This window comes from Antedon bifida, chromosome 10, assembly GCF_963402885.1.
Source record: "Antedon bifida chromosome 10, ecAntBifi1.1, whole genome shotgun sequence".
Lineage (NCBI taxonomy): Eukaryota > Metazoa > Echinodermata > Crinoidea > Comatulida > Antedonidae > Antedon > Antedon bifida.
In genome coordinates this window covers 20,338,903-20,366,762 of record NC_136235.1, presented here as the reverse complement: position 1 = coordinate 20,366,762, position 27,860 = coordinate 20,338,903, and the positions used below count along the sequence as shown (strand labels likewise).

The 27,860-nt window shown below is 30.4% G+C and overlaps 1 protein-coding gene across 9 annotated transcripts in view; it reads right to left on the bottom strand.

Moving 5' to 3' along the window:
* Positions 1 to 359: 359 nt before the first annotated feature.
* LOC144854438 (protein unc-13 homolog B-like) overlaps positions 360 to 27,860 on the bottom strand; it is a 128,360-nt gene continuing 100,859 nt past the window's right edge. For 6 of the 9 annotated variants that reach the window (XM_078712396.1, XM_078712400.1, XM_078712397.1 and 3 more), the window contains 27 exons: positions 27,272 to 27,390; positions 25,716 to 25,876; positions 25,128 to 25,278; positions 23,182 to 23,250; positions 22,615 to 22,704; positions 21,796 to 22,064; positions 21,270 to 21,355; positions 20,387 to 20,513; positions 19,706 to 19,946; positions 19,418 to 19,495; positions 18,728 to 18,900; positions 18,417 to 18,578; positions 17,758 to 17,881; positions 14,114 to 14,236; positions 12,199 to 12,276; positions 11,689 to 11,836; positions 11,186 to 11,215; positions 9,137 to 9,175; positions 8,633 to 8,698; positions 8,368 to 8,397; positions 8,002 to 8,022; positions 7,295 to 7,327; positions 6,863 to 6,898; positions 6,467 to 6,493; positions 4,875 to 4,970; positions 4,429 to 4,588; positions 360 to 3,910 (listed from right to left, as the gene is read on the bottom strand). In XM_078712396.1, coding sequence (XP_078568522.1) covers positions 3,625 to 3,910; positions 4,429 to 4,588; positions 4,875 to 4,970; positions 6,467 to 6,493; positions 6,863 to 6,898; positions 7,295 to 7,327; positions 8,002 to 8,022; positions 8,368 to 8,397; positions 8,633 to 8,698; positions 9,137 to 9,175; positions 11,186 to 11,215; positions 11,689 to 11,836; positions 12,199 to 12,276; positions 14,114 to 14,236; positions 17,758 to 17,881; positions 18,417 to 18,578; positions 18,728 to 18,900; positions 19,418 to 19,495; positions 19,706 to 19,946; positions 20,387 to 20,513; positions 21,270 to 21,355; positions 21,796 to 22,064; positions 22,615 to 22,704; positions 23,182 to 23,250; positions 25,128 to 25,278; positions 25,716 to 25,876; positions 27,272 to 27,390 — 3,023 coding nt within the window. In that variant the 3' untranslated portion in view covers positions 360 to 3,624. The remainder of the gene's footprint in view (positions 3,911 to 4,428; positions 4,589 to 4,874; positions 4,971 to 6,466; positions 6,494 to 6,862; positions 6,899 to 7,294; positions 7,328 to 8,001; positions 8,023 to 8,367; positions 8,398 to 8,632; positions 8,699 to 9,136; positions 9,176 to 11,185; positions 11,216 to 11,688; positions 11,837 to 12,198; positions 12,277 to 14,113; positions 14,237 to 17,757; positions 17,882 to 18,416; positions 18,579 to 18,727; positions 18,901 to 19,417; positions 19,496 to 19,705; positions 19,947 to 20,386; positions 20,514 to 21,269; positions 21,356 to 21,795; positions 22,065 to 22,614; positions 22,705 to 23,181; positions 23,251 to 25,127; positions 25,279 to 25,715; positions 25,877 to 27,271; positions 27,391 to 27,860) is intronic. The other 3 variants (XM_078712398.1, XM_078712402.1, XM_078712404.1) reach the window with 3 other exon arrangements.

Genomic DNA, 27,860 nt, shown 5'->3' with positions numbered 1-27,860 from the left:
GGCCTACAGGGATTTTTTCGAAAATTGTTCAAAATATCCATCTTTTTAATTCAATAATTATGCAATATTGCCATATATGCGCATATATTGTGTTATCATCATCTTATAGGGCCATAGAAAAGTGGTAAATTTTTAATAAAAATTTCAAATAAAGGGGAACATTTTTCAAAATATTGACATTTTTATTATTTTAATTAATTTATTATTCGATATAATGGCTATATGTGCACATATTATAGTGTTACCAACATATGCCCCCATAAATTGTTATACACTAACGTTATGTGCACATATACTGTGTTACATCGTATGGGGGTCATAGGACCAAGTTAAAATTACTGTGATATTACAAAAAACAGTTTAACAGTTTAAATGTAGTTTATTTGACAATGAATTAACTAAAGCTATGTTAGATAAGTTGAGTACATGAATTGTCAATAAAAATAAACACAAAAATAAAGACGGATAGAAATACAATTATGTCATACAAACTGAGATATTCATTATGCCGTATAGCATACAAGTCGCACATAATATGCAAATGCTTTAAAAAAAAAAAAAACCTACTCTTGAAATAAAAAATATTTGTTTTACACACAAACAACACTTTGTATAAAAGCCTGTGTCATATGCTATGTGGCTAAGCTTAAAATGCGATGAAAACTAATAAATACATAGTCCCACCTCTCAGAAGTTATAACCACAGTTGTCAGTTGTGTTGTACTCTATAAATATCTATTAAACATATCATATTGTATATAACCAAAGATTTGTACATCTTAATGTATAAATTATGACTGGAATGCTATATGTATCATATTCATATACTGTATTAAAATTATTTTTGTCTGTTTTTTTTAACCGTTAATGTTGGTTACATTTTAGTAACGTAATAAGCATGCTTTTTATAACTTAAAATATACATAGTAAGCACAACTTGTTGAGATGGGTACAATAAAACAGTAGTTGGTTCCTATTACTCAACAAGTGTGTTAGAGAGTAGGCACTTTCAATACAGAAAACATGTAACATTGAATGTTAGTTAAATTAACGTTGTCGTCGACCCGTGTAATTGTGATTATCTTGAGTAATATGCAAAACCATTGCATAAAGGGAAAATACAGGAATGCATAGACTGAAAAAAAAACAGACTGTGACAAAAAAACAAATATATATCATATCTTAAAAAAACATCCAATCAACAAATGCTACAATACAATTCATCTTATTAACAATAATATAAGTAAACGTAATATTTACAATTTTTGGAATAAACAATCACCTTAATACAAAACTATCTACTTAATAGTCTAGCATCATGTATTTGTATAGTGTAAATATATCAATGAAATACAATTATTAAGTAAAATGAGGTGTTTTTATGATTTGTCATTATAAACATTTATTGCAATGCTATCATATAATATACTCTCTGATCTACACCGATATTGCACGTACATTCGCTTAAGCAGCCTTATTTGGTACTTACAGCCTCCTAGTTGCACTATATTTGGTGGTGGTTTTCCAATTGCACATCTACACAACACCCCAGATACAATGCACATTTCTATTATATCTGCTCGATGCACCCAGAGTACAGGTACACAATAACATATTTTTGTAGGTAATGAAGTCTTGAATTCTTCAAGTATATTGTGATTTTTTCATGATGACAAGGAATATCATATATTGGCCTTTAATTGACACATCGTTATCATTTTTCTTAATTGAGATTTGATTTGGAAAACTGTAAATAATGACAACAATTTGCCATACTGTAATAGGGAGCTTTCGTTTCGCGACGACGAATGTATGACGCGTTAATTCACTGTGCGCACGCAGGAACGTGTTTCCTCGTTCATCACCTCGACACAGTTTTGATTGTTTCTAGGGCCAGACGACGACCGACATTAATTGACTTACTTGGCCTAGGTTAGATCGTCACAAAAACAAAGCTTCCTAATATATCAATAACTTGCTATGTGGATTGTGTAGCAATTTGGTATTATGTAGATGCATAAAAAAACCACAACATTTTAGCTTCCGACCAATTACATCCTGCATCCACTTTCAATTAAAATATTCATTATTTACTGATGATTAATTAACTCATTATTTAATGATGAATTAACCTATAAATTACTATAATTATAATTTTATATTTATATATATATACTGTATTTATATATTTGAATATTAAACATAGCAGAAGGTCTTATGATGAAGCATTCACCTCTATTTGGAGTCGAGTCGGACTCGAACTCATACCTTTTCACTTTCATTCTCTTCTGTGCATTATTATTTATATAATATATAAGTATATACATATATCTATGTATATGAAGGGATGCATTACTTCTTTATGGACTGAATGGAGAGAATATTATCATAAGCTGAAAGATTTGACTGTTCCATATTTAATAAGATGGAACAGTAAAATATGTCAACGAATGAAAATGTTTTCTCCATTCAACGAATATAAACAATTTCTTTTATAACACACCTAAATGTCCTAAAGTAAATTGTAATCTAAATTTAAAACAAATGTGAAATTTTGACTCGGATGCTAAAGGCTGGGTCAAAACAAAAAGGTGTTGGTGCAGCTCAGATTTTGGGTTAGAAAAATAACAGACGCTGCATTTTGGTTGTTGGGGTGTTTCACTATTCATAACACAAATCTAAAAATGTTTTAAACAAACAGGCTGTTTTTAATAGAAATTTAAGATCATCATAAAGCTACAGGTTCATGGTTACTGTACATCAATCAACCAATCAAATTGGATACATTCAGGTGTGTTATAAAATGCTACTACTAAATACCATGTATAGAATGCCAAAGACATACTAAAGTGAAACCATAGCTTACAAAGTGTTAACATTAATTATGGATTGAACATCCAACTAAATACTTCCATTCAACTTTAAAATCTAAATGCACTGAAAATTAAGTCAAATATAGAAAATACAATTAGAAAATCGGTGCTCAAGTAGCAATGAAAACCTTGGTAATATGTTTTTAATAGTTGATAAAAGTATTTGGTAAATAATATTAAGCTGTTGATATACATGTAGATATTCAACAACCTGTTTGAATTCAAAGCAGTTATCCAACAGTTATTATCAGGATCTACTTTATTCCTTTATTTCAGTCGAAACAATTCCACGTATTTAGCCACATATCTACACTTTTCAAACAGCCAATCATTGGCTATGAACAGCTGTGTTGAGATACGTAACCAACAGGAGTCGGTTACATGAATTGGTTGCGGTTGGCCGTGTGTCCGCATACATTTTCCGACTATTCTGTATACGTGCATGAAGTGCTTTCACGGTAACCACTTGTGCGTACTGGTTTTCTTCTATTAATATAATCACAATTGATCACATGATACATTGATCACATGATACATGGATCAATAATCACATGACATGTTGATCACATGACATTAGTGGAACATGTTGGTCTTTATTGATTACATAATATATTGATCAAACACATTGATCACCTAGCACGTTGCTTTACATGATGCATTAATCACGTAACATGTTGATCACATGACACATTGATTACATAACATGTTTATCCACGACATGATCATGTGATTAATGAATGTTTTAGAAATGTTAAGGCTCGCCACCAACAGATCTGCATTCTGACTTCAACCTGACAAACTCCCTTGCAACTTCGTCGTTGGTCCGCTGTGAGAGTATTCGTAGTATAGTCCAGCCGGTGTCGTTCATGTAAAGACTTTTACCTAAGGAAGTCCAGCATGCACAGCTTCCAGGTTCAACGATGTCACGTAGTTGGAGTATGCCAATTCCTATCAGGTGATCTTCACGCGCAAAGCAGTAATCCTTTACACAAATGTTCAATTCATAAGCATCTGGCTCATCTTCATTCCCAAGAATACTAGACAATTGAAAAGAAATTCATAAATTTGTTTCTTTATACAATCAATGTAATGTTGTGATTAAAACTAAGGCAATCTAACAACAGGATGCTGAGCTCTGGAGATCAAAGGGTTTATCTATGGCTGCAACACTATCAGTTCCACGCCCCTTAACAGAAACACACAACACAGAGAATATGTACATAACACAGTACTGTTGAAGTTTGTCGCAGCCAGACATAAGATAAAAAGACTGCTACGAGTTGATATCTTGACAAGGCTAGCTCAAAATCATGTTGTTATATTGCCTTGTCAGAACATTCTGTTGCTCCATAAATTTTTTACTGAGCTGTACAACATTTTCCAACTGTTGGCTGTTTTACAGCTACACATTTCCAAGCATAGTAGTGTAAAGCTTCACCTGGCCCAAGAATGATTTAAAATGTTCCAAAATAGTTTTTATATAATTATACAGATTAAAAATCAAAGGAAATATTTGATGCTACATATTAAAAAAACAAAGATGGATGATACTTACAAGTGGAAAGTTTCATTGTATTTTGGAGCCCAGTTGTTGCTCTTTGATTTTGTGGAATGCTTGCGTCTTTTATCACTGAGATGCGGCCCAATCATATTAACTTCTACGAACGGTCGGAACATACTCGTTGTATGCCACTTCAAGTCATGTGCAGCAACAACTAAAATGGAATATCCAAAGATTTCATTCTACAGTTATTACAATATACTTTATTATTATTATTTATTCAGGCAAAAGATACATTTTACAAAATATAATACAAATCAACAAATTAAACAAACACGACGCAAGGAGAAAATATAAAATCATAGTCACTAGCTGCCAGGAAAGCACAAAAGCAGTCTTAGCCATTGTCACCAATTAATTATTTAGTATTATCTATTATTTTCATTTTTTGGTGTATAGTGAAGATAAAAGTTCAAAAGGTTGTTGAGAATCATGCATACCTTTGACTGTTACTTTATGTTCTCCTGTTCCTGGATGAGTGAATAAATCAACTTGAATAGATACCTCTCCTACACCATCAGACGTACTTGGTAAATCTGAAAAAGAAAAATAGTTCCAGTTAGCATTTAATGAATAGTAATTTAACACAGTTAAAGTTTGAGATGACCAGGTTAATGTTACAGTTAAATGTTAACAGTTACAAACTGTTTGAGATGACCAGGTTATATGTTCACAGTTAAATGTTAACAGTTTAACAGTTAAAAAACTGTTTGAGATGACCAGGTTATATGTTAACAGTTAAAATGTTAACAGTTAAAGCCAAGGAGTAGGTTCTCTTCTGGTCTGTCCATGGTTCCCAGAAAAAAACAGCAGTAAGTGCACTATGGTGCAGTTGGCAGCAGGAATGCTACTAAAATTGTATTTGTAATTTGTTACCACACAACATACTTTCCAAACCAGCATTCCATGTGAACATTGACAATTGTATTTCAGCTTGTGCAACATCGCATAAAATTTGTGATAAAATTTTGTACATACAAAAAAAAGATAATTTTAATGATTAATAGTACTTTATACAACTTGAAACAATGAAATTTAAAATTAGTACACTTATCAAGCATACACTTAAATTTACTCTTTATACAAAAAATGACATTTTCTGTAAAACAAATAAGAATATTGTTTGGTTAGTTAAAAGCTTAAATATCAAAGCTATACTTACTTTTTTAAAGAAAGTTTTCCAACCAAGTTATGATATTAAGTGTGTTGGATGTTATTTCATTGTTGTGGACTTTACGGAAACTTTAGTATGGAAAGCAACCTTAGTATATTGGTTGATAAAATCAGACACATTTTTATTTAAACAGATGAATGTTTACAAACCTTTTTCCACACCTACATATTTAGAAGGAATTCTATAAAGGAATAAATCCGATACTATTATCATACAGTTGCCTGGCAAGGTAGATTTGCATCCAAAATAAATCAAAAGGCACAAACCTGTTTTTTGTATCAACAATTTCAATTACACACAGCCAACCATTTTACTAAAGCCAAATTGTAATTAAAGTTTGTAAAGTAGCTCAAGAACAATTTGACATATTCTTACTCAACTGATGTTAGAAATATTAGTGAATATGAATGTAAATGTACAGTAGAGAAAACATTCAAATTGATTGAATGTCCAGTTTTAGAACAAAACAAAGATTAAGATTACATCTTTAAAAACGAAAAACATGTAACTTCTCCAATAAAATACAAAGCAATAGACGTGCTCCACAATTGCAATGCTGTTAAAGTCAAAGCAAAGAGTCAACACTTTACACGAAGAAAGTGAATTAAAATATGTACTAAATTTGAAAACAGTAGAGTTTATTTAAGAATCACTTTTAACAATAACAATTTTTGCTTTTACAACAAAAAAGTGAGTAGTTAAAACATCCAGATTATTCTATATCTGACATGTTTTCTTATTGTAACAAGATAAAGTATATGAAGTTCAGATTGCTACAGACAGTTATCAAAAACATAGCTAAAAAAACCTTAAATCAACATCAAATTATCCACAACATAATACTGATAATTATGTTACCTGGCGGAGCTAATCCTTGTATGTTTACTATAGTATGATAGAAAAATAAATATTTATTTAAATTTATTAATATACATTTACAGGCATAGAAGAAATTCTAATTCTAATATTATTATAGTTATTATTATTATTATAGTTACTAATTTGTATAGATTATGTTTTCTCAAACATATTTGAACATTTCACTTGGTTTTGAGTGTTTCTAAGTATTTCCTCCCAAACGGTCATTCAAAGAAACAATAACAAATCTAGTTTGTCTAATCAGAAAATTAAATTAAATTTTAATGCTACAATGTAATGTAGATTTTGTCATGCACTGGGATATAGTTATTTATTATAAAAATCAAGTCTTTAGTTTAAAATGACTACTTGTTTGTAATAAATAATGCATTTTACCTGTTGGTTCAATCTTTTCTATTATTTCAAATGGTACTATTAAAAAATACAATACAAATCAAAAATAATTATTAAACCATATACCACTTGTATATTACATATGTTTTGTTTAATTTTTCTTTAAATTTAATTTAAGAATATTGTTACAATTATAGTGTAGAATAGTGTTACTATGTAAATGTGAAAAAAAAATGTTTGAGATCACCAGGTTTGTTCACAGTTAAATGTTGAACAGTCATAAAACTGTTAAACATATATAATATGTAAGTGTAAAAGGTTTTATGAAATATAATGTGTAGAATATCATATGTAAAGAATAATGAAGTTTGGCTAAAAACCGGAATATATACAGGAATGTTTTGGAACATTGTCAGTGTGATCTTTCATGTTGTATGGTAACATAAACAACAAATTAAAGGGGTTGCTGTTTACCTTTTGGCCCTGTCGAATCGGATAGTGCTAAATCTATTTTTAATACAAATAATAAAATAATAATTAGAATACGAATTAATGATTATGTTATCAAGTTGTGAATTAGCCACAAGAATTATTTTGCATAGCTTACGTAATATTAAAATGGTACAAAAACACAGTCACTCTTTTTTCTAAACTATTGATGACATTTTGGAAAAAGCAATAATTGTTTTAACAAACAGGGCACTTTAGAATAATTATTTTTCTATAATGTATTCATTGTTTTAATAAATTTTACATTTTGAAAGGCACACTAGAGCTTTTAGAATAGATTTTTTTGTTTAAATACACAAAGCAATAGGGATATGCCCATGCACCCGGACCAAAGCTGGTCACAAATGGTGTGTATCATATTGATATATAGTACTATGTAGCTATAAGCAAAGCCGCTTGATCCTGCAAGCAAACAATGCACCCAGACAATGTGCTCTGCTGTATGGCCATCTACTGTAGCCAAATATTTAAATCTATATACATTACATAATAATGTATTCATTGTTTAATAAAAGAATTTTAAATTGTGCTGTAGCAGTATCAAAATGTACAAATATTTACATGTGCACATTATATTTATATCTATAACAACATTAAGTTACACTATAGCTTTTCTTTTATACGTAATTTATATATATATATCTTAAAAGCAAGAAGCAGTGTTACGATACCTGTCAATGGAGTCAAGTCAACTGTTTTTAAATTTTAAAAGAAATAAACGTTTGTATATGTCTAATTTTTTTAAATCAAGATTTAATTTTTTTATTAAATTAATCATACTGTGACAAATTTCAATTAAATGGTAGATTAGAAAATAGGCATATTTTTAATCTTAATCAGGGGAAAAGTAAAAGAAACCTGTAAAACTGTATATTTTGATTTTGTAAATTATTTTTACATAATTAAGTTGAAAATAAGATTTTCACCAAGCTACACTGAGAGACCCAGCATCATTTTCTAAAGGCCACTAAATAGAAAATTGTTAAAATTTGAAACATAAAAATATGTTATGTTTATTATAACAAGGCATTTCATACCTGTTGGTCCAGGTTCAGCTGGTTTGGCTTCTATTTTACAATAAAAGAAAAATATGTTACTAATTACTTTAAACCCAAATAAATTATTTAATACTATACGTACACTTGCAAAGTTTACATTTTTTTTCAAATGCTAGGGACAAAATTAGTTTTTGAGTAACTGTTGTATATACTATTGGAACATTAGCCTACTACTCCTAGTAGATTATTCCATGTTGTTAGTTAGCAAAGACATTTTACAAAACCAGCTACAGTATTCATTTACCTGGTTCTGCCTTTGCTTCACCCTCTTTCTCTTTTTTCTTTTTCCTCTTCTTTTTCTTTTTCTCATCTTTAGTTGGAATAAGTAATCATAAATTAAAGTACAGGGAATAAAACTATACTGAAATCGTGTACACATCATAGTCATGTATACTGTAAAAAGGTTGCCAAACACCTTTCATTTTTGTCACTCAATTTTTAATTTCTTTAGCTACATATTTTTAATCTATTCAGTAGTTATTTTAAAGCATAAATGAACATCAAAAACAGAAGTTAAGATTGTTTATTAGTATTTATATTTCAGTATAATGTATTGTAGTTAAGATTTTTGTTTGTGAACTTTTTGTTTTTATACACGGCCTTGCAGAAAAACAACTGTCAATTGAGCCAAGTTTTCGTGTTTAAATAAAGCATATTATTATTATACATTAGAACCTTAGTTAAATTGTGTTGCTACAATTCAGTTTCTATTTTGATATGATTTAGTACAAATACATTTTAAATTTACCTGGTGGCGGAGGCTCTTCTTCTTCAACTTTTTTCCGTTCTATTCAAACGTGTAATGAAATATTACAATGTCATAATAAACATACCTAATTTGCATACATTGTAGTGATAAATGTTTGTCAGAATAAAAACATAAAAAGCGTGAGAAACAACAACTGTAGAAACAGTTTTAACACAAAACACTGCAATAGAACTTGTAGAATAACTGGCACAAAACACACAGCTCATGTACACTAGTTATACCAACAAATGGAAGAGAGTTATTTACTTTATCCGTATACTATAGACATCATGCACAATCTTACTTATCAAAGATCAAGTGAAAACACTCATATTGCCGACAAGAATGCAGTCAAAAAGAGCAATAAGAACCCAAGTAAACACAGCCAACATTCCATGTCACAACTCTAGCACTGATTGCGGCAAGAGATTAGTAGACTAGTTTGAGGCAAGCAAAAATGACTCAACACTGGTTTGGAGGAATCACAAGATCATATCTCTAGGCAAAATTATCTTTATCTAGTTCTAATTCAACTTTGGTTGAGGAGGAGGAGCTGTTTTAGAGGTGTTGTTTCAGTTTTCTATTCACATGTTAGCTTCTCCATTTATTGGCACTTTTTTCTAGTGTAATGTTCAAAACAAAAATCTGGAAATTTAAGTTTGTTTAATTATTTATCGTGTTATTTAGAGTGATGCTATTCAGCAATATTATTATTGCTTTGACAACAAAATTACACAGTTACACATGTTTAACATTAAACAAATGCAAGCAGAAAAAACAAAAAAGAAAAAAAGTTGTATACATTTATTTTTGTTATTGGAACGTACAACATTAATATATTGACTTTAAGAATTGGTTTAATTCATCCATCGTTAATAAGCAAAGACATGTGTCGGTGCACCTGCTTATGCATTTAAAAATTGACAAAAATCAAAAGACAATAGTAAAGATATTACAATAAAAGCGGCACCAGTTAGAAGAAAATCCAATCTTCATCTTCTCATTTTTACTTTATTATTCAGATTAAATTATTGAAAATGAGGTAGTATATCTATAAAGAACTTGTAGAGTTTCTTGATTGAAATGACAAAGAATTATTTAAACAAAAATGTTCTACAGGCAATAGCAGTATTTTTTCAATCCAATCCAAACAAAGTCATCAACAGAGCTTTTTATCTGGCTATGTCTCTTGTGGGAAAAGTGCTACTACATTTGATTTCTTGATACAAATAATGGCTCCTGCTACCTCCAAACACTAAAGCTACACTAGCAAACTTCACCAAACTTTTTTGTGAATGCTAAGTTTGACACTGTTTGCCAAAGTTTGTGATTTCAGAAGTTAATGGAGGCTGTTTTTTATCTGTTATTCTATCTGGAGAATCAGTTGACTACAAAGCACCTAAGAACTGTTGAGTTTATAAACCTTAGCACTAGTTTCTCCAGACACAACCTAACTGCTGAAAACTAGTTTTCTGCAGTTTTCTGAAGTTTTTCAACTGGTCTACCCTAGCAAAGTTTGGAAAAACTTTTTTTGCCAAACTTTGCTCGAGTGGACAAGTAAGGTTTGCTAGTGCACACTAGACTTAAAAGGTCCTATTTAAATGTTTACAATATCCCTAGTACTTAGTGTATATCGTGGTCAGCAGAGTTGTAGTGGCAGGGACTCAATTTGAAGGTATTTGACCTTTGCTCATATGAAATACACTATTCAGAGTAAAATTATGCATCATTGTCCTACAACATTTGTAATACTGTATAAGTCCTTAATTATAGTACTTATAAGTAGAACAACGCTTTATTGAAGTAGAAAAGCTTTGTAAAAAAGAGAAAGAAACAGATCAACACAATACTACAATTTATTTTGTAATGATACAGGAAAAATAACATTTTAAAGAATATTTTTACATCAAATAAAGAAATAAAAAAAAACATTAAACCTTAGAATTGTGTTGATATTATCGTGAGATTTTTTTTTCAATTTTAAAACTGTTATAATTGTTAGATTTAGTAAACAACAATACCAAACTAATTTTAAAATGAGTGTTTTACCTGTTGCCTCAATACGATTTTTCCGAATGACTATTTTAGTAAAAAGTATACATAAAACGATTATATTTTATGAAGTTTTAGACTACTATTTGTATTGTACAGTAAACACAAATACTCAGATGCTATTGGAATGTTGGAAAAACCATGGCTTAACTTTAGAAAGACAAAATGTATAAACAGTAAACTTTATACTACTTACCTTAATTTTCTGTAAAGTTTTGGCATAACTTAGAACTTTGGAGGGATATTGTTTGGCTAATTAAGATAGTGTATACATAACAAAAGAACAATTGTATAAAGAACAATGGTCTTACCCTGAGAATAGGTCATAGGTCACCACAGATTACTTTACTTTTTATACTGTACCTAGGAAATTTCATTTACTCTTAGACTTTCTTCATTGTTTTATGTCATCCCATTTTCTTCTAGAGCTTTCAAAATTTCAACATGGATCTATTAATTGTAAAGTTTTAAAATGGAAAGGTCAGAATCTTGTACCCTACCTTGATTTGTTTGGTTCTTGACAAACGTCTTTATTAACGTATCTGTGGTTTGTGTGTACAAGGAGAGAGCGTATCGTAGTGACTGCAGCTCTTCACTTCTCTCTAAAAATGCTTTTCTAAGACCGCTACCGGATGCATGGAAGTACGACTGTAATAAATGACAAGAAACAATACTATTCTTTAGTTGAAGCCGATATGGTTAAAAAAATTACAGGACCAAAGAGTTGTAAACTTTTGTTTTTACGATCCACAACACAATGCATGCATCATTTTGATAGTTGTGATACTGTAGTATTAATTCTTTCATACATCCTCGTGGAAGAACACATTTTGTTGTGAACATATAAGAAAATTGTCTTCAACTTAATGTGATCGTGTTAACAGAGAGGGTGCTTGATCAAAGAGGTCGAAAGCACGCCCTCTCCGTTCTCAAAATAGAATTGTATTTCCAACCCAATTCTTGATTATTATTATGTTGTTGCATGTGACACCTTGTATAATAGTACACACCTTTATCTTATCCAGTGCCATGTCAACGACAGCACACTGTTTTGGAGTCAGGTTCTTGCCTTCTTCTTTACCCATATCCTAAAAATAAAAACAAAAATAATACACAATAATAATCACATGAGGACAGTCAAAAGAATCACCTGCTAAATAGCTGTAAAATATGACAGTGGCATTTTTGTTGATAACAAAAAGGAAAAAAAAACCAAAGACAGTATTTGTTTTAAAACCATAAACAAGGTCTATTTGTTATAGGTCTGGAATAAAACTTCTCATATGGTATAGCGTGACCATAGAAATATTATTTGTAATATATTTTTAAATGATTCGTGATAATGTGGTATTCTATCCCAGGACATTATGTTTCTTCTTGCGTGGAAGCTATTATTGTTATACACAGTTTGAAGTATAAAAATTCTTGAATACAAAATAACTACAACCAAACAATTAAAAAACAATTACACAGATTAATTTTATCCTTTAAAAACAATTTTTTAATACAATCATTGTTAGCCAATACAAAATAAATGAAGGACAATAATTTAGCACTAAGACCAAACAGGGAAACAACAAGAAATACAAAAGGTTTAGAAAGCAATGTACTATTACAACCACAGCATCACTGAATACAGTCACAATTTCAAGTCTGTTTAATGCTCAAAGTGATAGCAACGGATACACAAGATAAGAAAATGTTGTTGATAAAACATGATTATTTATTTATTTATTAAATTATAATTTTTAACCGATTTTTTATTGTTTGATTAATAATGTATTCTTCTCTAAAAAAGTCAGATTTAATTAGTAAGTTGAGATATCATTGGCTGAAATAACGTCCAATCAAAGTACAGTTTAATAAATAGCTCAGTTTTAATTGGTAGTATGCATTATGTAGTAACAAGGTGACCAATCAAATATATGCAATCAAATAAGTAATATTTAATTTATCAACTTTCAGCCAATCAAATCAAGGTAATTATTTCCATTCAGAATACTGTTATTACAGTATTTTGATTATGATTTAAAATGATCAGCGGATTACATTAAGGGCCACAGAAAACACCACATCATTTGATGGGTTTATTTCTGTTAAAGTAAGGCGAGCAGTGTTCTTTTCATTAACTATAAGAACTGTTGAATATGTCTTAATTTTGTGCATCCCTGCAGTATTTCAATTTATATTTTAAAGACTTATTGATGCTTGGTTACCCACCACTGTTTTATCATAAAGTACCCCAACTTATTCCTGATTAAATCTAAAATACTGAGTGCAGATTTTTAAGGTGAGGTGAATGTGATTTCCTGTAGTGCACAACAATTGTGGGTAATATACCATGTAATATTGGGTGTAAATTGGGAAAGTCTATTAACAACAGGGGTACAAAAATACAGTACTTTGAACAAATATGTTAGGAAATCTAAGATTGGTCATCATGCACGCATATGAATATTCAATTTTATTTTTGCAGAATTTAACTCTGTATTAATAATAAACTTGTATAACTTTTGCATTATTCCAATTAAAAATTTAATTTTTTTGCAGAACAGCAGCTTTTAACGCAGAAAGTATAAAGTTTTTTAGCAAGATTTTTATTTTTTTAAAAAGCAGCATTTTCATTCATATATATCACAATTATTTAAACCATTGCAGACTAAAAATGGGAGAAATATTGTCAACCAAATGAAAGAAAAACAACAAAATGAAAATAGCATACGAAACAGAAACAGCGTGTCCGACTAAATAAATCAGTTCATATTATTGATTGGATTTTTTTTTCATCAAAAATTTATATTTACAGATTTACTTAAAATTGTATTTAATATGAACTAATATATTCAGCATTTACCACACATTTTCACAAGTTCACAAAATATGCACATGTTAGTGATATGCAAATTTATGCAAATCGGTGTTTACCAGAGCGGTGGTTAACCATTTGTTACCCTCAGCATGCTGAGCTAACTTCCGTGCGACTGTATTGTCCTGACCCGGTAATTTGACTAACGTATTTGGATTGAATGAGGCTAATATAGAATTTTTCTGCAGCAGCAATCAAAAAGAAATAAAAGTTACATTTTACCATTTATCCTCCGTACAAGATTTTACAATGCATCAAAATAATACACCAACAAAACACCAATATAAGTTATAAATTAAAAAAACAAAGATTTAAAAATATATAAAATAATACAAAAAATAATCCTTAATTATGTGTACATTACAATATAAATGTATATAAGAAAATAGGTATAGTAGTTATTATTATTTTAATGCGATATACTGAATAATTGAATTAAAACATTGTAAACCCATTTGTATATAGTACAATGCAATAGCCAGATCTTTGCACTATAATGTTTCCATTATTAATTAAAAATGTGAAAGGAAAAACAACAGTTGTTTTGCATTTTTTTATTAATTATCTTTGGTACATATTAATATTTTCCTACTGATTGCAATTAGTAGCATTATGCAAAAGCAACAACAAATAATTAAGTCCAGTTGAAAAATGATAATTATAATTATATAACATGAGGAGGGGTAAAACAGGAAAAGGAAAGTAGGATTTTTTCAAGACAAGATAGTATGGTTTACATAATTTGGTAGGTAGGGTAAATTGTAAGATGAATTGTTGGAAAACAATTAGAAATACAATTTTGGCCGGATGGGCTATTGAAATCTGTACTAAAATTGTTAAAACACACACACTTTTTCTTTTGTAAATCTATTCCTTTTAGAATTCTAACATTACAGTATGTATGATTTTTAGGTTAAGTACTTTTATTCTGGGCTGAACTGTTCTATTCATGTCAACCAAGCTAGGGAGTCCTATTTATGACAACCATGTTAGGGAATCTTGGACTGAAACATGCAACTCAATTCTTTCAATCATTTCTGTACCTGTATATCATCTAAGTAATATAACCACTCTTTTTTTTTTATAGAAAACTCATGGCAATGTTGCATAAATTATAGGTGTACTATTCATACAGCTTATTCTGCACCCTGATCTCCAGCCAAGTTAATTATTATGTCTTGTGCCAAGCCTAATTAAAGTTTTTCCTCATTGTTGACCTTTGATATTTTAATTCAGGCGCAAGAGCTCAATACAGTTTTAGGTTAATAGGTACTAGATAATTAGGTTGCGATCATTAATGGATGATATAGTTCATTACTGTTGTTGTTTCTGAGACAATAATAATTATCTAGCTATCTCTTCCAATGAATTTGGTACAGATAATTTTAGCCTTATTTTATAGTACTTTGGGCTACAACACACAACTACACCTTTCAACTAGCTAGTATCTGAACTAACAAGGCCAATATTATTTACATTGCTAGTACAAAATGCTCAATATGGTAGTGATATGACATCATCATGTCCATATATGAGCACATCATTTTTGTCACATAAAGTTTGTAGACAGAGCCTTAAAATGCAATGTTATAGATAAATACATCATTTAGTTTATTAGCAATTGTTAATTAATGCTTACTGATCTTAATTGACAACATAAATGTTGAAAAAAATAAATAAATCGGCAAAACTGATAATTTATTTATTGTCCATAATAGGCAAAAGCAAACTAAGCTATAACAAGCTAACAAAAGCTTATTGCATATTAGTGTATTTCATATTTGTCAATTGACAATAAATCAAACTGTAAGTATTCATATTATAGGCCTAATAATGGAAAGTAGTTGATTCCATTACAGAGTGTATTATTCAACCTGTTAGTGGCGGTTTCATCGCTTTTGGTTGTCAACTGAATAATAAATAAAATAAAATAAATAAATAAATTAAGAGTTAGAGGGAGGGCTAGTGTTGCTCGAAAGCTGTACAATCTATATCTGGCTGTTTTACTTTATCATTTTTTCAGTAATTCGCCTTTTGATTTATAATATTAGAGTTTTTTGCATTTCAAAATTTGTAAAAATGGTAACAATATGAGCCAATTCATCTCTGCCTTCTTTGGAGTCACTCTATTAAGCAGAGTAGTGACACTTACTTACTTATATTTTATAATAATTAATTAGTATTTATTTACTGAATATTAGATAATGTTATTTGATAAAAGTTTTTTTTTCAGATAGCAAGCAATGTATTAGGGTTAATCTTTACTTTAGATGCTGATACAGAATTACTTTGCAAAAACATGTAGCATGAGTTTGAACTGGTTTGAACTGGTTTTAGGCGGCAATTTCAAGCCTTATACTTACCGGTACCGATGGCACAGAAGACAGGGTCTCCTTAAGTTTTTCATTCATAACACTATCCATACTTTTAATTTGCATCAGCTCATATAATAACAGAGAGTATTATTAATTAATTTAATTTGATAAATCAATTTAATAATTAAATTAATTTAATGGTTTGAGGTTCTTTACTTGAAATTTAATTTCCATATTTTTCTTGTCATATTAAAGTAAATGTATTTTGTTTTGTACACTTGGCTTTTGACAAACAAGGAGAAAACACCTACCAAAAACCATAAAAAAATGTATTAAAACTAAAAAATAAAGTGAAATGTGTTTTTGATAACCCACATGCACTTGAACCGTTTGATGAACAAAAAGTCTAATTTGTACTTACATAATTAAAAATAAAAACAACTTTAATCCAGGATAAAAAAAATAAAAATTTGTTTTTATATTATAGTAACTAAATTGTTCAAATCAACACTCTATATATTATAAAACTAATCAACTATAGTATACAAGGTAGCTAAATTGTTAATCATCAATATTATAAATTATATAATTAAAAAAAAAAAATCAGTAAAGAAAAATATACAACATTAACTTGTTGAGGTTCAAAAGTAATTGTTTATTTTCATATAGAGTAGAACCCTATTAAGGGGACACCTTCAGGCCCCAACACAGTGTCTCTTACAAAGGGGTCTTCCAAACAGGGAATGGCCATAGTAATAAAACATTTGTTAGATGGAAACGAGTCCCCCTTAATAGGGGAGTAGGTTCTACTATACTTAAATAGGAAGCTTTCGATTTACGACGACTGACAACTAACCTAGGTCAGGTCAGGTCAATCGATGTGTCATCATCAAATCTATGTACACACGTCCAATATTCCTGCATGTGAACAATAAACCAACATGACGTAGTTTGGTCATCGCAAATTGAAAGTTCCTTAATTATATTGAAATGTAATGGATTTTAATTGGTGTATATTTAAACTTTAGAGCCTAGACCCAAAATAGAACATACTTCACATAGAACCTCAAAAAGTTAAAAAATTAAAATAAAAATTGAAATAAAAACATCATTTGTTAGTGTGGTTTAACTGTAGGATTCATCTCACAGATAAAACAGATCATTTAAACAAATTATATAATTAAGAAAATTAAAAAACTTTAATAACCATAAGTGTTAGTCGTCATTCTTAAATGTTGCCAGGTGCAATTGGTTCAGACAGCAGGGTTGACACAATTTCAAACCAAATGCTTCTCAGCATTTTGTTAGCAAAACAATTTCAATTCGTTTAAATAGTACATTATTATAACAAATAACTTTGACAACACCAAAATACTTTGAGCACTTACCGACATATCGGACATAGGGGGTAGTACAACAGTTTTTTCGAGATTAGTCATCGAGATTTTCCAAATCTCTTTTAATAGTTTCTTCAAGACCGTCTTCTCGCAATTTTGATTTAAATCCATGAGACTATATTCAGAAAATTAAATTAGAATGTTACCTGAAATTTATTATGTTAAAATAGCAATTGACAATAGAGAAAGATATACAATAAAACACCTATTGAGGGAAAAGCTTCGGAACCAAACAAATATTGGTGCCTTCTGAATTGGCTGAGCGTTACAACATAAATTGTCTCTCATTCAAAGACAACAGAGGGCCCCCAAAGTAGTATAATAAAATACAATTTATTGAATAAAACAAGGTGCTCCCACTTAATATTCTATTTAGCACTAAGCCAAAATTCATTCCTCTATCTCCTCCTAAACCCGAAGTCCGATACTAGTGCTGTTCGAGTTGAGGCACCTTTTAATTCCACTTTATCCATTAAGCTATATTAGAATGGCAAATTTGTAAAAAAAATGCGTTTTAGACCAGTTTCTTTGCAACTGCCGAATGCTGGGATCGGTAATTCTCAGCCATTTAGGATGGGCAATGGCCTTATAATATCCTATATACTGAAAACACAAATTACTTAATATAAACAATGAATAAATGTACATACTTTTCATCTAAGAGACCAACAAGGGGACAGAGTACTGCATCAGCTTCCTCTTGTACGATGCTACGCTGACTGGGTTGACCCAATGCGACGTTGCCCTGACCTTTGATCTTAGCAAGTATTACGCTAAACTCCTCAATTTTTGCTTGAATTTGTTTTTCCAAACTAGGTATGAAGACAAGATAATTAAAATAAAGATAAAAAAGCAAATTGTAAATGTTTCAAACATAGTGTACATTTATTTTTTTGTGTATATTTTTATTGAGTTAGTGATTGCAAATCATTTTATTTTGCTTGTTTGATTGAGGGCATACCTTTTGGCGTACACCTGACTAAGTCTGTCGAGCACTTCGTTGAGTGATTCCTGCAGCTTTGTCAACGTCTCTGCTGCTTTCTCATCCAGTTTTTCTCCGCCCATGCTCTCAAACATTTTGTTGAGTTGCACTCGCAACTGCTGTATGTTATTCATTAAAATACATGCTTGCAACTTTGAAAAAAATAAAAATAATTGTTTTTATTACCATTATCATTATTATCATTATCAATTGGTCAGATGTTTGCCTTACTCTGATGTAATTGTACTTCTGTGAAGAAGAAGAACACTTTTTTTTCAAGTAATTCTTGAGTGGGACTCAAATTTATGACCTCCAGATCACTAGCATGGCTTCCATACCTCCACCGAGTTTGCGCTGATGGCTGGTTAGATTTGAGCCCAAACAAGCAGTGGTTCCTCTACCATCAGAATAGTCATTTAATTACTGCTAAGTATATATTCGCAAGTTTTCTCATACCTACTTAACATAAAGAGTACAAGTACTTTAGAGTAGGAAAAACATCTGACTCTGATAGTAGTTAATTATTATTATTACAATTTGCTCATTATTTTTTTATATACTACATACTACTTTTATGAACAAGTTAATGATCATGCGTAATTATGTAAATGTATTCCATCATATAGGAGAAATGAAAATGTTTCAGTTTACCATAGATCAATATCTTACCCTCTTTTCTGTAACACAATATTGATCAAACTCTTTGCTAATTATTTCAGCATACCTTAGAAGCACCTTACTAATTGTCTAAAAACAAGATAAAACAGAGAGAGAACAATTAAATTACTATATTAAATATTAGCCAAATTGGTACACACGTATATATAAGTTGTGATTAAGCAAAAGACTAGGTATCAACCAGTTAGGTTAGATTAGATTAATTTCCTTTCTCATAAATAATAAAATTATATAATAATAATATAACATCAATAGTACAATTTGGTTTCATAAACATACCCGAGAAAATGTCCGTAAGTATTCGGTAACACATTTTGGGTCTGGACAGTCAAGTTTGCGGATAATTTCAAAGCTCTGATTCAATTGGGTAAAGACATCTACTACAGAACATGAAAACTTAGCATGAATAGAGTTCTTTTCAAAACCAGTGTTTTTATCTCGATCAAGGGCACCAATTAGAAATTCCATTGATAATGCCTCGTTCTCCTCCAGCCATTGAAGTACAAATGGTTGAAACCACCTAGTAGAACACAAAGAAATATTGTTAACATATCAAATAACGCATCGTTCTCAACAGGAATTGTGCACTAAAACACTGAATACAACTCAAGAAACCAATCGCAACTCAAGCAACCAATCGCAACTCAAGCAACCAATCGCAACTAAAGTAACCAATCGCAACTCAAGCAACCAATCGCAACTCAAGCAACCAATCGCAACTCAAGCAACCAATCGCAACTAAAGCAACCAATCGCAACTAAAGCAACCAATCGCAACTCAAGCAACCAATCGCAACTCAAGCAACCAATTGCAACTCAAGCAACCAATTGCAACTCAAGCAACCAATTGCAACTCAAGCAACCAAATTGTAACTTTATATGAATAGAACTATAGTAGCACTATCATTATCTATCTAACAGTATCTTTCACAAGTAAAATCATCTTATTTAATTCCCATACTTTGGATATTCTGGCGTGACTTCTTTATATTTTATCAATGGTTTCACGTATTCTTTGTACATCCATTTAACTTTGAAATGTAAGTTCATATACTCTGCACTTGTACACAGTCGTTCATGTTCATGTTCTGAAAAATAGCAATCAATTTAGTTTTAAACAAATTTAAATTTTGTGCAAGTATTGTAAAGTATAACAAAAGCAAGAAACCCATTCCACAATGAACATTGGTTTCCAAGGAGGTCAAAGAAAGAGGTCAAAGAAAGAGGTAAAAAATGAATGGTTGATCCACTATCATACCAAAGGTTACGAACTAAGAATGCAGATTGTCTTTAAGCTTGAGTGACAAAAACTGATTTGGAAATGAATTTGGAGTGAAAAATAATTTTTTTTTTTTTTTGCGATTTAGCTTTAACAAATTAAATTACATCCACGATTCAATTTCATGAAAACAGTTTCGGTTTAACAGAAAGCTGATTAATTAGATGAAAAAAATGTAGGTATAATGTAATCTATATTGATTTTGACAAGATAAAAAACAGACATTGATCTCATAAAAATGAGGCCAAATAACATAGATACATAAATAAATTTTGATATTCATAATTTAAATATTTTTCATATTTCACATTTTAATTTAAAATAACAAAAAAAATTGAAAAATATGTAAAAATTTAAAGCATGTTGGGATTGTTTAAAAGAGATGGGTAATATCCTTAACATCAAATTTTACAGAAATCATCAGTCATAGTAATCAATTATTATTATTAGAGTTATTATTCCAAAAGTTAATTTCAATCAAATATAATTTTATATAAATAAAATTTGTTCATATTATTATTATCATTAACGAGGGCGGTTAACGAGACAAGGATTTTATACTGACCACTGAGGGCGCTATTGAGATCATTAGCGAACCCTGTCCACATAATGTCCGCACTTCTCTGACCAACGTTCAATTCGTTTGGAAACCTATACAAAGAAAATAACCAAAATAAGGATAAATCATTAAAAAATACAAAATTGTTTGTTGAATACAGTAGGAAAAAATTGGATAAAAAATTATTTACCTGAAAAAATTTATTTTAATTTAAATGAAAATATCGTCAACAAGAAACTCCTTGTTGGTAAGACAAAACATTAATTCAATTAATAAAATTATTTTTGTTTGCTTTTTTTTTCTGCGTAGTGAATAATTTTATTAAAACTACAAATTGGTCTATACAAATTTGATTTTATTTATCTAATAATTTTTCAAATTTGTGGAGAAAATAGATCTTTAAATGAGTTTATTTACTTTGTAATTTGTAAATTATAATTATGTTTGAATGGAATAATATAAAGATATTGTTTTCCAGGTGCTCTCTTACTTAAATGTGGATTTTTACAGCCATAAAGTAGAATGGACTTACTGATTTAGAACGGCTGTATACGTCGTTTTGTCCTGTTCAATTACTGACGTGAGAAGTTGAATAAGCTTTGACCAGAAATCCAGGTTTTTATTACTTGGTCCGTTACTAGCGTCTGTGTCCGTCACTTCGGGTTGTTCACTTTGGCCCATCTGGAACTCGTACGTCTCATGACAGTTGTCATACATGTATGTATACGTTGATTTTAAACACGCCGTTACGCAATCGCCAACTACATTCGCTGCTCTTGGAGGACTAGCAAGCTCTTGCACCTTTGTTTTAGAATTAAATTAATTTATTTAAGTTATTCTATTAAAAATTAACCCTTCAAAAACATAGCCCGTATCCCATACGGGGTAATTTAATGTCCCAGGATGCGAGGCCCGTATATGTACGGGTTGACATTTTGGGGTCACTGAATTGCACTTTTTGAGCATTTTACCTTTGACCTACCTTACATCTTAAAACTTAACTAAATATAAATTTGTTAATTATGTAAAATTTTACAAATGAATTCTTGTGGGTGTATTTGTTTAAGAGGCCAACTGATACAAAAACTTAAAGAAACCATACCAAATGTCTGTACACTGTACTGTACATGAAGACAAGACAGAAGAGACCCAGACTAACTACGACAAACAATTATTTTGTAAAAAAATACGAGTTCTAGTATAATGTTACTTCTAATCAGTCAAGAAGAGAGTAGAATATATACGGGTGGTGTAGTAAGGTTTCATGTCAAATGTGTCGCAATGCAACCTATATGACAGTTTCAATTTCTAACGTTAAATGAAATGATAAGGTATCTGCTGCACATTTTACCTTCATTCTGAAGAAAGCTATGCTTGTAAGCAGGTCAACCATTGACTTGAGATCGGCAAGTTTCTCTTGGCTGTCAGCTGGAAAATTCTCCTGTAAAAGAAATGTATTTTTGGTCCTGTTTTAAAATATATTAATAGAACAGAAAGATGCAAGTTTAAACCACTTCTTTTCTAGAATGGTTTCTTTCTCTTTCCAGCAGAATTGGGTTCACACACGAAAAAAGAACCAATATAAAAACAGATTCCACACTCCATAGTTTATTTTAAAAACAAACTATAAAAGAATTGTTTGTATAGTTTAAATTGTATTTTCCAATAATGGTTGTTTGTTTAATATTTGATTGATTTTGTGTTTAGCTGATGGGTGCTTTGTGGATTGCAAACATTTATGTAAACTCTGTACCTTCTTGGTATGCCCTCCTTCCCTCCTCTCAGCCCTTCACTAAAGCTATTTTATATTTATATATTTTGTGTTTATATTTATTTGTTTTGCTGTATATATTGTATTCTCTGGAGGAAATAAATACAATAAAAAAATGAAATAACATTAATTAAAATGTTGCCATACCCTATACATTGATAAGTCTATCCTAACTGCGTTATGTAGTCCATCTAACGTCTTGACAAATCGGTCTTTCTGTTGACAAAATAAACAACATTATTAATCAAAACTTAATTCTTTTTCCCTTCAATATAAATATATGTGACATACAAAAATAAGAGATATAAATAATATACAATAATTTTCCATCTATTGCATGAATTTTTTTTCTTATGCATTCGTCATCTTGGTGGTAATCAGCAAGTCTATTTATGAGTAATTTCTCAGTCGGTTTCCCGTGATTTTTTTTAGTTTAGACACCTGTAATATTCCCATATTAATATCTATAAACATCTTTATTCTTCTAAACTTATTTTCTAATTAAACTGCATTCCCATGCCAATTTGAAAATAATTTGTCTAATACAAAAGGATATTATGTTTAATATCATAGCCAAAATGTGTCCATTCATACAATGAGTTGTAAATTGAAATATGATGTACAGTATTAGCAAGTGAACTGACCAAAATTTAGCAAAAGAAGATGGTGTGCTATTTAAGAATTTGGCCCAAATTGAAGATATACTCTAGATTTTACTAATCTTTTGCGACGTCACCAAATATATAATTTCATTGAAAATCAATAGGATAGTCTGTTTATATATAATATAACTGGAAAATTGTGGACATGCAAAGCACAGTAATATACTGTACAAACATTTTGACATTAAATTGAATATAGGACAAAATGCATACTATCCATTTCAATGGAAACATTATATAACTACACACAGATTGCATGTATTAAATAGTGTACATTTTTTTAATAGTCTTTACAGATGTTTTCTCAGAGATAAATTATTTGTTTAAAAAGTGTTAATTGCTCTCATATGATTTATTAATTGTTTATTGAGATTGACAATCAGTTTTGTTCTATAATAACATTGTTTATGATCAGACAGAGAATGATCAATAAAAAAAAACAATTTAACAGAAAATGAATTGTCAATGTCAACAATAAATGAAGACGTTGATTTATACTTATTTTGTTCACTTTTATGCATATCTGTATGTAGGATTCAGAAGTAATTTATAGATAAACAACAAAATGTACTTTTTAGGTAAACTCCGCATTAAAAATTTAATAAAATTTATTTAAATAAATTATTCTATAATTATTTTTACTGTAAATGACCCACGTTGTGTCAGAGAATTAAGAAATTAACATAATTTCTATGTATATTTTATATGCAAATGACAATAAATGGAAGTAATTTTCCACTGATGATAAAGCAGATAGCTTTTTTCTTGTAGTTAGTTTATATGAAAATTTCAGATACTGGATCTGATAAAACTTATCTTATCTTATATAATTGTAATGTTTATATCAAATTTCATTCTACGTTTTATTGTCTTTTGGACGGAGTACTCATTTCATTGTCAGCTGTAAATCCACATGTCATAATTCATGTTTTATTTGTTTGGAAACATTAAATACATTTCATTTTCATATGAAGTTTTCAATTACCTAAAGTGGAAATAGCATATTTATGACTATACACATTACGACCATATTTATTTTAGTTCTATTCAAATTTCATAATTATCTTTAGTAAATATATTGAGACTGACTTTTAGTGCTTGGATGGGAGACCATCTGGGAATATCGGGTGCTGTATATGGAGCTGGAGTCCCGTTAGGCATTTGAAATCAGCATTGCTGACTCTTATGGCAGCCCCTGCATCTAGTATCTGCCTCAGACGTATTGGTCCATGCCTCCCCTCTGGTCAAGGTGGGCACTGGACGAGAGAAGCCCTTGATCAATGTTAAGACCAATCAAGGTGCTTTAAACAGTCCTGGCTTTGTTTGTATCAAACCTGTTAGTGTAAAGGGAACTTATCTATGTACTGATAGGATAATTAGTTAATTTAATATCCATATATTGAAACTACAAATATAGAAACTTGGTCTCACCCCAAAATTGGAAGCAGCAAACCGGTCACTTGCTGAAACAGCCGTGGTAGCTGTAGTGTGTGCATAAAATGCGTTGATATTTGCTAGTAAGGTACTCATAACAGCTGGAACGCCACTACACATGTATTTAGTACGTAGACATGAAAAATGACTGCAAAAATAGATGAAATATTTATAATAAAGAAATGATCAAAGTTGTGGCATAAAAATGTTCCTGTCAGGATTCGAACAAGCAACTTCTTATTTACAGGCCAAGTATCATACCATAGAGCCACCTTAAATTATTCCACACATTATGATCATTAGATTATTAGGCAATTACTCAATACCGTTGCAGTGGAATATATATATACAACTTAAATTTGCATCATATACGCTTTTTTATATGATGACACTCAGACTAGGTTACTGCAATCAATGAATTTGAAAGGAGCAATTAAGCCTTTTAAGAAGTAATTTTTTGTATTATATGGACTCTATAAGATTACACAAATACGACAGTATAATGTGCAGAATCAATTTACAACCCTAATTGAGGCCTTGTGCGAGCTAGCCTCACAAACTGCCCTACATAACAAATTTACTCACGTCATTGCTTGATAGATGGACTCAATTCCATATCTCATTGCAAACTCATCAACTATTTCCTGGCCAGGCTCGTCAAAATACACCTTCCAGGCGTCGTCACCTTTAGCAGGGGGTAATTTCACGTTGCCTCCTACCTTTTCACTGAGGTGGTGGAAGAGATTCTGCCAAAATCAAACAATGAAAATATATTGATAGTATTTGTATCACGTTTTAGAGAAAATTGGTAGTTATGTCTATTTGTTCTTATGCACACCTTGAAAATTGAAGAAAAATTGAGTATATTACTTTGTAATGGTATTAGATAATGTTAATTGGTGATGCACACATGTATACAGTAACTGTCTAGCCAGATAGTTTGGAAAACTTGATTGCAGGCGTCATATTGGCACCAACACGGTCCAGTGAGAGTGCAATTTATATAACATCAACTTTTCAGCATAGTTTTACTACTTATTATATGAACACAACTGTAAACCAAGTTTCTGGAAATCTATTTAGTGATATTAAACTGTTGATGAGCATTTAACTACCAATGTATCCAGACTTTGTGTACGTATATACATTGCATTTTATGGTAACAATATAGGTTTGTTTTAATTTATTGATGAAATAAGTTATTGAAAATCGACATGCAATAATGAAATGGTCTAGACAAATAGGTGGTATCAATTTACGGTAAACATATTAAATTTCAAACATCATGAGATGTATAAATCCATTAGCTTTCATAATATCTGTTTATGTACATTGTCTAAGTGCAAATACCTAGTATTTAAGAACCAAAATGTAGAGACATTATCAAACATACTTTATTTTCTTTTGGAAACACATCGTGTATCGCAAACCTAACTTAAGTAGCTTTGCATCATGGAGCTAAGATGATTCAGTATAATTCCTAATCAGATAAAAAGGCACAATAGGAGCCTAGATCTACAGTAAGAGCATAAATCAGTATTTAAACTGAGCTGCTTAATATTATCCTACAATATATTCATTTTAAAGTGCTACACTGAGCCGACGTCAGTTAGTTTGTAGGGTATGTTAAAAGACGAAACTCATGCCTAAGCAATCCATCTATGACAGTGTTATCCCAATATTCATTTTGCCCTTTTTTCCACCTTGTCAAAAATGATACCACTGATTAAGTCAAACCATTTGTGAAACATATTCATAGATTTTATATTATACTTAAACTATACTTTATTATCCAATCTATCTAATATGAATGTTTGAACTTGAATACTATAAAAATGCAAATTTATTATACTTGAAAATTATAAGTCCAGGATTGAGCCCATTGACAATATTCACCTATCACACTAAGATATTTCCTTTAAAAACTATTTAGTAACTATTTCACTTAAGTGGTATTTACTTTTTTACAGTATAAAGGATAATTTGTTCTTGATTTTGAGAGTGTTTCTCTATTAAATGTGAATGGTGGATATTTGCCACAGGACTGGCACTATTGGGATAGAAATGTCATTAGAGGCATTCATCAGCATTCATTACAGTAAAGAATTATTTGGTAAACACAATGTTTATAATAACCTTACCTCATGAAGACATGTGTATTGATCGTGGTAGGGAGCTAATGACTTCTCCTCACCCTTAATCTCAACACTAATTTGTAGCCTAATAGCACCAGATACTGCCGATTTATCAGTTCGTTTCTCTGCAAAAATAATCATAAAGTTGATAATTAGGAGCTTTTTTGTAAACTGAGAAACATATCAGCTTTGCAGATGTTTTTATTTCACAAGCTTGATTAAATATCAAACTGAGAAGGTTTGCTATTGTGAAATATTAAAACATGGTGAAATGTATTATGGGTGTGACTGTTGTCTAGTAGTATGGGTGTGGCTGTGGTCTAGTAGTATGGGAGTGGCTGTGCTCTAGTGAAAGCTGCAGCTATAATCATCCTTGCCTACACACAGGTTTTTCATCTAACATTTAGATTCAGGAATAGACATCATATATTGAAAAGCAGATTGAGTACAATACTGCTAGTTTGGACACCAAAGGAAGGAAACGGAAACAGAAGACAGCGCAAACAACAAAGGGTCAAAATCATCATCAATAAAAGGAGAGTGGTATCAGAGAGTAAAAGATTAAAGCCTATGGATGAGACATGCTATGATGACG